The sequence below is a fragment of the Acanthochromis polyacanthus genome, chromosome 14, assembly GCF_021347895.1.
Source record: "Acanthochromis polyacanthus isolate Apoly-LR-REF ecotype Palm Island chromosome 14, KAUST_Apoly_ChrSc, whole genome shotgun sequence".
Taxonomy (NCBI): domain Eukaryota; kingdom Metazoa; phylum Chordata; class Actinopteri; family Pomacentridae; genus Acanthochromis; species Acanthochromis polyacanthus.
This window is the reverse complement of record NC_067126.1, coordinates 34,175,534-34,186,881: the sequence shown is the minus strand read 5'-3', so window position 1 is coordinate 34,186,881 and position 11,348 is coordinate 34,175,534. Positions and strand designations below refer to the sequence as shown.

General features: G+C 40.4%; 1 protein-coding gene across 1 annotated transcript; it reads right to left on the bottom strand.

Moving 5' to 3' along the window:
• Positions 1 to 33: 33 nt before the first annotated feature.
• On the bottom strand, positions 34 to 10,941 carry lrrc58b (leucine rich repeat containing 58b). The gene is made up of 4 exons (XM_022199523.2): positions 10,219 to 10,941; positions 2,908 to 3,036; positions 2,480 to 2,757; positions 34 to 1,898 (listed from the first exon to the last, which is right to left on the bottom strand). The coding sequence occupies exons 1-4, from the start codon at positions 10,674 to 10,676 to the stop codon at positions 1,705 to 1,707; spliced, it is 1,059 nt and encodes a 352-aa protein (XP_022055215.2). The 5' UTR covers positions 10,677 to 10,941; the 3' UTR covers positions 34 to 1,704.
• Positions 10,942 to 11,348: the final 407 nt, after the last annotated feature.

The window sequence follows — 11,348 nt, the reverse complement described above, 5'->3', positions numbered from 1 at the left end:
TTAAACTGAATCACAAAAAGTCACAACACAAACTAAAGATATTACAATAAGTCTTTATTATTGTATTTTAAACTATACATTCTACATACATTATCTGAATGGGGCAAAAGTACATATAATTAATATATCTCAATATATTTCTGCTTAAGTGCAATCTATTCTGCAGGTCACTTATAAATGTAGAGAATTTAACATTTGAAAAAAGATTTGTAAAAAAGCAGTTTATTATAAAAGGTTACTTTGTCTCTTTACTGTGGTTACGCTGATGAGTACAAAAAACTGTTAAAAAGGACTTTGTAATTCATAACGTTAAATTTGTCACATTTCTGGGTGCATGTCACAGATTTCCCCTCATACTCATACATGTTTTAATGTGTTAGAAGTCACCATTAGTAAGGCACTTATCAGTCGCTGTATAGGTGCTACTGTAACATAAATGTTCTTCTGTTTTCTACAGATTAAGGTCTAGTGTGAAGCCAGCGAGGATTTCTCCTCCTCACTAATGGACACAAATTGTCTGGGATGCTATAAAATCTCCCAGCTTTCCACAGAAGCAGAAAGAAGAAGCAGAGATGTAACCAGGAGCGTTGTCTCCTGTTTGAAATGATTCAGCTTCTACCTCAAAAAAAATAATCAACTCAGAGCAAAAACCTGTCTGCCTGTGGGCTTCATTCACATGCATTTGTATGTTTATGCACAGAGAAAACTCACAGCTCTGAACACAGACATGAAGGCTGCCACTGTGCTGTGTGAATAGCTATTGTTTCTGTGCTAACACAGTGAGTGGTTTTCCCTGGTCCGCCCCACATCCACTTCCTGTGAGTGAGCCTGGACAAGCATTCTTCCACATACACAGCCCTTATTCTGAGTTCATTTCAAACAACCAAGCCGTCACGGCAACATTTTTGTTCAAGGGTGGTGTGCCATGAACACTGCTGACAAAAACACTGATAAAAAATTGCCACCTTGCTCTCTGAATGTTGTGTGGGAAACACTAATTACCATCCAGTGTAAATAGGGCTGTCTACCACGTCATAATCAATTCAGCGTTTACTGTAGTTGAAAAGCTTCTCTTGGCACACTTTAAAGAAATCCCACAGGCTTTTTCTAAGCTAGGATAACTGCTTCGATGCTTTCTTGGAAATGTAAATGTAAATTGGCTAAGTGTTTCCAACAGCTGGAGAAAAAACTAAATCTCCATCTCCAAAACTGAAAATGCAGAATAATGTGGGAGTTACTAAAAAGCATAACGTGTCCTATGGAAGATAAAGTATGCTGGCCTGAAAGGAAAAGAGAATCCTGTTGCTCCTTCGGTTTCACAGTCCAAACAGGAGTTGTACTGCCCTCCTGTGCTCGATCAGGAGACCAGCATGTTTAAGAAGACAACACTGGCAGATGGGGCTTTTTGTGGCGACATGAGAGATATGAGCCATCCTTTAGTCGAGTTACCTGGGATGACGTTTGGTGAGACTAACCAGAGAATTCTTCATAAAATGGATTTAGCATCTTTTCAAGGCTACCGTAGGTTGTCTCACATTCTGTGCGTTTATGTGGCTGAATGTAAAAAAAAGTGTGTGTTTGGCTGTGTGAGAATGGACATCTGGTGAAGTCTGGAGCAAGTTCCACTCTGCAGAATTATGGAACACAGTGACAGACTGACTAGACGGTGCTCAGCCGCTGGCTCAGAGGTTCCTCCGTGTCGGATTATCCCAGGAGCACCCTCTGAAGGCGGTCCGCCGGCACGCTGCTCTCGTCCTCGGACTCTGCGTCGCTCTGGGGGTTGGAGCTGCAGGGAGAGGTGCACTCGGGGGAGCACAGGTAGTGCATGAGCGGCAGCCGGTACTTTCCACAGAAGTCCACAAATTTGATCTGGCGCACGCATGAATCAAAGTACACACCTGGAGGAAGTCCAGAGCAACAGGAAAAGCAAAGCCAAGTTAAAGTGACAGGTCAGTGATTAGTACTGTTGTGTACGCATTACAATAACAAATACAGTGGTGGAAAAATGTTTTCAGAGACCCCATATACTTGCATTAATAATCACTCTTAGGTCTTCAAGTGCAATTTTTTGTAGTACAATCACAGCCATAATACTAAAAAAATCTAAAAACAAAAAATTTTTTTAAAAACTTAAAACTGATAAGTTCCAGAAAAATAAGACATTTTGAGTATTGGGTCATTTTGGTAGAATTTAGTTTTGTTAGATTTTCTTGTAAACAATAAACTAAAAAATATCATTTTGTATTTTTTCGTGTCTGTCTAATGCAGCCACACCTTTCAAAACACAAAAAATATTTTTCCACAAATATTTCATGACAATATTTGAGATTGTGTAAAATCCAACTGGTCATAGGGCAGGTTACAAGTGCAAAAGGCTGAGCTGCATATCGAAAGAAAAAAAGCAGACTAGTCCTTACATTTTAGATCTAGAAACAACCCAATATGAACGTGCAAATTCACTAAGAGGTAAAAGTCTTACCAGCACACTTGGGGTTGGGACACTTGCTGGCCAGGTCCAGGTAGCGCAGCAGGTTCGAGGGCAGGTCGCAAGGGTAGTAAGGAATATTCCGGCTCTTGATGGTACGTCCCGCCAGCTCTAGAAGCGACGGGGGGTCGTAAGTCATCTCCTTGACGAAGCGCACCACCAGCGGGTTGCCTCTGAGACTGAGCTCCTGCAGGTGCACCAGGCAAAGGATCTCTCTCGGCAGGTAGGTGAGCAAGTTGTTGTGGAGACTTAAAGATCGCAGCGAATGGAGCCTAGAATGAGACACAGAGGCACTTTGAAATGCTTTCAACTACAAATCAGGACTACAGGAACGGGGAGCTAGCGGATCTGTGCAGCTCCGTCTGTGACGTTTTCTTTGAGGACAGCGTTCCTTGGAGGTTGTGACAGAACGATGATGTTACCTGGTGAGCTGCGGTGGGACGCTTTGGATGCGGTTGTCACACAGGACCAGGTAGCTGAGGTAGGGCAGGTTAGCGATTTCAGGAGGGATGGCTGAGATGAGGTTTCCGCCCAGATACAACAACTCCAAACTGACAAAAAATACAAGAGAGAAGAAAAAGACTTTTTAAAAAAATCAAATTGCGTTTTGAGAAGTGCATAGCGTAACAGTGATGTTCACATGCTGTTGCAATTTATCACAATTTTTTTATTCTGTTCTTTGTGCTGCAGATGGTCAGTTTTGTTCACAAATTCATTCTTTCCCGTCTTTATAGAGCCTCCTACTGTTTTGCCAGTGTGTGGGCAATCTTTCTATTACCTGCCTCTCTACCTTGAACATGCAGACCAGAGGCAACATGTTTGTTTTGTTGGATGTTGTTCAATGTAGATACATTTATTTTACTACCGCAGATGCTGAGTTGATCCTAGTGAACTTGAGTTTGAAGAAAGCTTTTGATTTTGTATATCTGATATCTTGGGTCTTTAATAATCTCTAATGAATGAGGAAAAGGTTCCAGTCCACACTCTGTCTGTAGTGTACAGCATGTAATAATTAATCATTAATGATTATTATTTTAATATGTGTGGCAGTGATTTACAGTCATATGTTTAGAAGTTCAGTGCAAACAGTTGAAATCTCACTTTGATGTGCTGCAGAGTCAGCGTTGATCACAGCGCTAGGCTAAAGATGCAATTAAAGTGCATTATTTTAACCAACAAAGCTAAGTGACTGCATTACACTTACAAAACGTGCCACAAGGTGGAGCAAAAGATGCATCATATCCTGTTCAGGAGTTCAAGCAGATGCATCAGTCTAAATTTTTCTCAGTGTGTGCTTACAAAATATCAAAAAGACAAATGACAGATAGAACAAATGGGTCTTTTTCGTGCTGTGCATGCATCTATGCATCTCCTACACACAGTAAAGTGCACAAATACATACTTTTCATTTTGAGATAAATTAGGTCATTTAGGTGCTGATCTGAAAAACACTACAATCAGTTTCAGCAGACAGCAAAATTGATTGTACATGTTTGTGTTATCAAGACAACAAATAGCCCTGGTGGGTTAATGGAGGTATGGAGTACACAGGGGGGTAATTGGGAGTCAAAGAGAGAGACAGGGAGAGGGCCATGGATGGCTGGTCAGCGAAAGTAAGCTGTCAGGCCATCTGCCCGCTGGAACTGATGACACAGCGACTGCGAGACAGGAAACCATTATACTGTCCTTGGTGGCTGAGCACAGAGCAAGCCCTATCTGTGAGGGGAACTGAGACATTCAGGGTCTGCTCACAGCCCACGCCGACACAGTGACACAAATCAGCCAAACTGGTTGGTTATAGGGTTGTATCAAGGACAGGATAAATCACTCAAAGTTTTCACAGCTAAGCACAACTGTAGCCTTTTTTGTGAAACTCCATCCAAGAAACATTGGGGAAGTTTTCTCCTGTACAAACACCAAGACCTATCACAGAGATCTTACAGTTTTACAGATTTGACCCATTCTTAGATTTTAAGTCAGTAAAAAGAATGCTGAGAAAAGTTCAAACTGATATACAAACAGACCTCTTTCACAATAGATCTTTAAGGTAAATGAAAATCAGCCTCATCCATTGTATTTTTTTCCACCTGTGCTTTTCCCAACTGTGATCGGATGAAATATAATTTGTTTTTTAGAGCACTGAAGAGTGAAATGACAATCTCCTGTGTATAATCACAGCATGACAATTAATTGAATACTCCTATAGGTCATTAGAAAAATTCCTGACACAATCTACATCACAAAGAGGCCTATGGACCCTTTGAAAGAGCTACAGGTTGAAGTAGCTGGCAACTGTTGCCACGGGGCTTCAGGAGATGCCGATTAAATGTGGAGGCACAAAAACGAAGCAAATGCTAAAGAAAACGAGCACCTTGGCTGGTAATCATGGAGCCTCTGAAAGCAGAAGATATCCTTACATCTGCTGAGTTCAAAGTTGGCCTTTGCAGCTTATTATACTAAATACCACACATAATCTGAAGGTGAGCTTGAAAAAGCAGAGGATCGGATGAACGCTAACAAACATTAAGAACAAGATGCACAGGAATATTTTAAAAGAACATTGCTAATGATCTGAGGGATGTTTCATTACGCAACCTCATAAGTTAGGCCATGCTCACTGTAGACTGAATGAAAGACAATCAGATATTTTCAAAATTTTGGCCCCACTTTAATTGCCATTTAAGTAAAATCTAAAGACACTAAAAAAAAAAAAAACGTATGTAGAGTCAGCAGTATTAAGAATGGGTGATTTCTCCAAAAGATCCTGTGATGTATGATATTTTGGGTTAAAATCAGTCAACAATCTAAATTACAACTCAAGACTAAAGGCTCAATTCATCCTGTTTTCACCATGATTTTATTCCAAAACATCTGACTGAAAGTGCTCATTTGTATCTGCTCCACTTTGACGCTTCTTTTAAAGTGTTTGTCCACCTCTGTCACACTTTTGCTTACTTCATGTGGAACAGAAAACTGTGAGCAAGACTGTAGTTAAATTACTTATTTGATGATACAATTCGAACAAATCCTTTGAAAAGAACATTATATCTCAAACTAACATCTTTTGTGATACAAGATCACTAGATTACGAACCTTTAATATCTATTATTTTAAAAATAGGAATCCGGTTTTAGGAAAATCTGTTTAATGACATTACTGCACCCATATGGCTCAACAATGATGACTTTGTCAATCTGTTATGTGACAGCATTCAGTCATTTACATCTGAGTCACTTTCATTTAAAGTTCACTATGGCTTCCTTCAGAGCCACAACAGTGATGAGAGTGTCACGGCACATGCAGCACATTTGTCATGTGTGAGAATGGACAGTACATCAAGTGGCACATAATGCTTTAAGATTGTCTATGCATGCGTTCACATTTGTGCGGTGTTGAAAATTATACGCAAACATTACTAGGTTCAATCTAGTAAGATTTTAATTGCAACTTAGAAAACTAACAGGGTTCTCATTCAGAGATGAAGCCAATCGATTCAGATGCTGGCAAATGAACGGGAAAGATTTTAATTATGCAGGTCATTTAAGTTTAGAAAGCCAGACTTTTCACAGTAAAACCCACCATTCCTTTTTTGCTTCAGAAACAACCCTCAAAAGCAGCACTGTCCGAGACCAGACCTCAATCTATTTAAGAAACTGTGGCTGAGTTTGGCAGCTAAAGCGAAGGAGAGGAGGAGATTTTAGTTCCAAAATACTAAGGCCTGGTTCCATGCAATTCTAAGTTAAGTGGCTTTTTCTACCGTCTGCCTCTTGCACCACTGTGCATGTGTTTTGATAAAACGGGTTCGATCTTTGCCCTGACAATGGGTCACTGTGACTTTCTAATGTCAAACTCAGTGCATGCCAAGATTAATAACAGTCTCATAGGTGGCACCCTTTTTCTGCTTTCTACAGTCTTAACAGATAGCAGAAAGGTCAGTGCCCTTTGTGTTTTGTCGCGAGTCACATTCTCCCTATTTTGTATTTTCTTCACAGGAAATTTCCTGTATGACAACATAAAATTATGTAGCCACGTCTCTCACTATTTAATATATAATAATGAATATGCCTCAAATATACTCCATGACACTGCAGCTTTCTGAAACTACAAACAAGTGTTACTTGGAATATCTCAAAAACCACAACGGGATGTTTACAGGAACACTGCAAGTAGAAAATTACCCTGCCCACACTGTGACTCATCAGGTGCACACAGTGAACTGACTGGAAGAGGCAGATGTTAAGAGCTGGTTAACTTGTAAATATTTTTAAATGCACAAAGACACAGAAAACAAAGAAAATCTGGCCGCATTAAAACCCCTTTTAGAAGTGCTACCAGTTACCTCAACGGGACTGAAAACAGAAAAATTGCTAGGAGAATAAATACGTGGCTTAACTAGGTTAAGTGGGTTTATAGTACTTCATACGTCACGACAGCAATAAAAAAGTGACTCATGCCAGATCCTGCATGCAGATAATGATTGCTAAAGGTAAAATCTGGCAAACTGTGAAAGAACACATGGCACTTCATGAATAGAAATTAAGGACAAATGTTTGGCTGGATTCTTGATGTGATAACAACAAATAAGTAGACCACATCCCAAAAGTACCTTTTGCCCAGATAAACACAGCTCAAAACCTGAATATGCAATATATAATTATTATATTCAATAACTAGTATTTCCCCCTTTCACTTCGATCACGGCTTTCAGGCTTTCAGGCATAGCATGTACGAGGTTCTTGAGTGTGGATGCTTCAATCTTCCCTTAGTCATGCTAAGTCCTGTAGTTGAGCTGTGTCATGGAGGTCGGTGGTGGACTGGTAAAAAATAGGCTATTTAGGATTCTCCAACAGTCCTCAATTGGGTTGAGGTCGGGTGAGTTTGGTGATCATTCGTCCTTATGCAGACAGCCAGGTAGATGCTCAGAACACCATTGCTGAGTCATGCAGTGTAAGAAGGGGCACCATCTTGCATAAATACCAATTCCAAATGTTTGTTAATCATTTTCCATTCAGTCACAGGCCCCGATTTTGCCCTCCTCGCCAAAAGTGGAAGCATTACCTTTACTAGAATGTTGTTGGTATAATATTGTCCATTAACAGTGATACCTTGAGGCACAATGTGCAGCTCTAAGAGACTTGAAGCAGACAACTCCCCAAACCATACTATAGGCACTGAATTTCCCTTGCTCAGAAGATGGTACTTTTTCCATAATCTTCTGTATAGATACAGCCATTTTGGCTGTTGGGTGTTAAATAAGTAGAGAGTTCATTCATCAGAGAAAATCCAGTTCTCCCAGTCTTTTGGAATCAGAGTGATGTACTTCTTTGTAAAAGCCAGTCTCTTCTGTTGCAGTTTGGTAAGTCGTTGGGTACGTTGCTTCTTGTAAGCTTTCAGCCCCAATGTTCCTGTTAAATAACGATGCACAGAGCTCCTACAAATGTCTTCTCCAAGATTTCTTGAGCTCTGATTGAGTCTCCGGCATGACGGGTGTCTTTTACCCTTGGCCTTCCTCATCAAATCCTTGGCTCTTGCAGTTAGGCCAGATGGACGTCCTGAATGAGGCAAGTCTTTGAAGGATCCTCCTTTGTTGTTCCTTTGCCACCACTTCTGCACCCAGCGGATACTTTTGCCAAGGACTTCAGCTACCTGCTGACTAGTTTTGCCTGCATTTTGAAGATCAACGGCCTGTGCACAAATCTCACACTCTGAAAGAGTAGCTTTTCCACCCTTTCTCTTGGCCACACTTTCAAATTTTGCTTTGAGTGGTTGGAGTGTAATGCATTTTGGTCAAACAAGAAACTGATATACTGGGACCTGATAGTTTGACCAGACAAACAACGAAACAGCACCTGATTGATCAGGTGTCACCTATCAATCAAACATGTTGTCCAGTGGGGACAGCAAACTTTTGGGACAAAGTGTATGTGCTCAGAACATGCATGATGCCATCAATTTTATTACTAGTCCAATGCTGTAGATTATGCATTCAGAGCCTCCGTGATCAGACCATTAGGAACCACAGCATTAAAATCAAATTTATCAGCACCCCATTATCACTATGCCACAAGGTGAAAAAAAACAATGTGGGTTTCTTGTAATTCTTTAAAACAATGACAACTGCCTTGTGATGTGAGCGAAGGATGCAATAAGAGCGTCCCTTCAAAGCAGAGACGGAGGAATTGCTTTGGGAAAACATTTGGGCCCAAGGAGGTGAGCACAGCCATTAAAATGACTAAAAGAACAACTAGCAGGACTGTCTTACTGTGAAACTCAAATCCTCTGCAAAATTTGAAATCTCAAGTGTGGGAGGTTGTTGATCTCCTAGTGATTTTTTAATGCATGGACTGAAATACAGGGGAGAACGACTCGTGAAATGAACAGCCAATGGCAAACTTACACCCAGAATCTACATTCAGTCAGTGAGACTAATGTATTCATTTTTTTTTTTTATTGCTTAGCTATGTATTTGCAACATTGTTTGCTCAAAAAAAGTCGTTTGTAAAAGATGCCGGTCAGAATTTTATTAGGTGTAGTAGATTGTTTTCAGAGTAACAAACAGTTCAAAAAAACAATATATTTTCAATTTACCATCACTCAAGACAAAGAACATCATCAAATCCTCACAATTTAGAGTTAATTGTTAACCATTTATCAATCCGTTGATTGCTTATCTACCTATGCACTTTAGTGTCATATGTGATGACGAGAACAATCCAATTATTTCAGCAATTTAGACCTCCAGAAAAGTATTATAATTAAAATTGTTCCTCAAGTTTATGTATCAGGTACTTTATGTCTTTTTGGTGCCTAAGTAGACCTTTCAAGAAAACAACCCTCCACCCAATCCCCTCATACATCCAAAACACCAGAAATCTACAGATCACAATAAAATCCCACTCACTGACCTAAAATGGGAGAGAGGTATCTTTTTGGTGCTTGAATGGCTTTATATTACTTCAAAGTACGCATTTATGTTCTTTATAACATATAAGGAAAAAACAATTTCTGTCACCAAACCGAGTAACATGTATTATGTTCTGGGTCAATTTGAACCCAGGAAAAATGAACACAATGTCAAAAAGTTTAGGGCCCAAAAGTTATTTCAAGATGATAAAACTGCCTGACATAGTGACCTCAATATCATGCAAAACAACCAACACTAAATTCTGTAAAAATGTTGATATTTCTTAGATGTTTTATACAGCTAAAAGTCAAATATTGAGGAAAAAAAATGCTGTCAATCATTTATATTGAATGGGGTCAAATTGACACCAAAGAAAATAGGACGGTTAAGACTATTGTTGTTGTCAGCTCACTAATGGAATTACTCACCTGGATATATTCAGCTCTAATTTGGTCTCGTTACTGATTAGCTGGTATTTTTGGTTAAAAATTCCAGGAAACAGTAAATCACTGCTAAAGGCTAGCAAACAACTGGTTGTAACCATAGCAACAACATCTGGGAACCACAGTTAGCAAATTGGTTAAATCGACTGAAAACGACACAAAAAATAAGTCTAACGTCTATAGTACATTCCAGAGTGTCTTAATATTAAAAGTTGACTTTAAAGACTAAGTTCAACTGTTTTATAATTTCATTATGCAATATGATCGATTAGGCCAACAAGCTAGCTACTAAGAAAATAGGCTACGTGTGTTTACGTTGCTGGACAGACGCCCATGAATCCAGCCTTGTTAGTTGTCGGTGCTAAGCTTGCTGGTGTGTTACCCACCTGGTTAGGTCTTCTATCTCTGCGGGTATACTTTTCAGTCTGTTTCCGCCGAGTGAAAGCGACTGCAGGCACTGCAGTTTCGTGCACTGAAGCGGGATCTCCTCGAATCGGTTCCCACTAAAGTTCAACACCTCCAGCTGCAGAGAGCCGAACTCTTTGGGCAGCGAGAATTCGTCTAGGCGGTTGTTCTTCGCTACCAGCGTTTTCAGCTTGGTTAGCCTCGTAATGCCCTCGCAGATGGCCGTCAGTCCGTTGTTGCTGATGTCCAAAAACTCGAGGTTGCAGAAAACGCTTACCGACAACGGGAGCGAAACTAGTCGGTTGTAGTTCAGGTACAGCTGCCTGGTGTCCCTCTTCCTCTCTTCGCTCATGCTGTCAAGGCTCAAAGTGGTCAAACTCAAACGTGAAAAGTCGAGCACACCATCTCCTACCGCCGCTGCCCCTTCGTGAATCTCCATTTTGGCGATTTTAGCTTGAATTTCTTTAACTCTGTGTGAAGTCCGTACAGAACTTTTGCTGTAGGTTTAAAGTCCCCCGTAAAGCGCAAGCTAGCTCCAGGACTCACTATCTGTTGTTAGCATGAACAACGGAGAAGTTTCTATACACTTTCCAGCACCATTTAGTAGCATCTCTAGCTAAATCTAGGTCACTAATTTTGCTCTGTCGACATGCTTCTGTAGCTACATTTATCTACTCTGCACGCTTCAACAATGCAGGCGTTCTTTGAGGGCGAATTTTGCAGCCATGTTTACAGATTGGCTGATTCTGGGGTAAGCCCCGCCCACTCAATCTCTGATTGGATGCTCCCTCAATCTGTCACATTACCAAAGTATTAACTGAGGGGAGGTGGAACCACTGAGTGCAGGTTTATGGCAGTTTATTTACATTTTACAGCTATACATTACAACTTTCCTTTATATAACTGCATGATTAGGTTGTTAAGTATTCCTGAGAACTGTAGCCGATCCATCCTTTCAGCTGCAACCCCTCTTGAGCCATTATGCAACACCCTGCTTCTGTTACATTATGCAATAGTCTGGTGACTTGATGTGCACAGAATTGCAAATACGAGGAGGATAGTTGTTTTTCCCACTGAAGTCAGATTTCTACATATTATTGTCAAGGTTGTA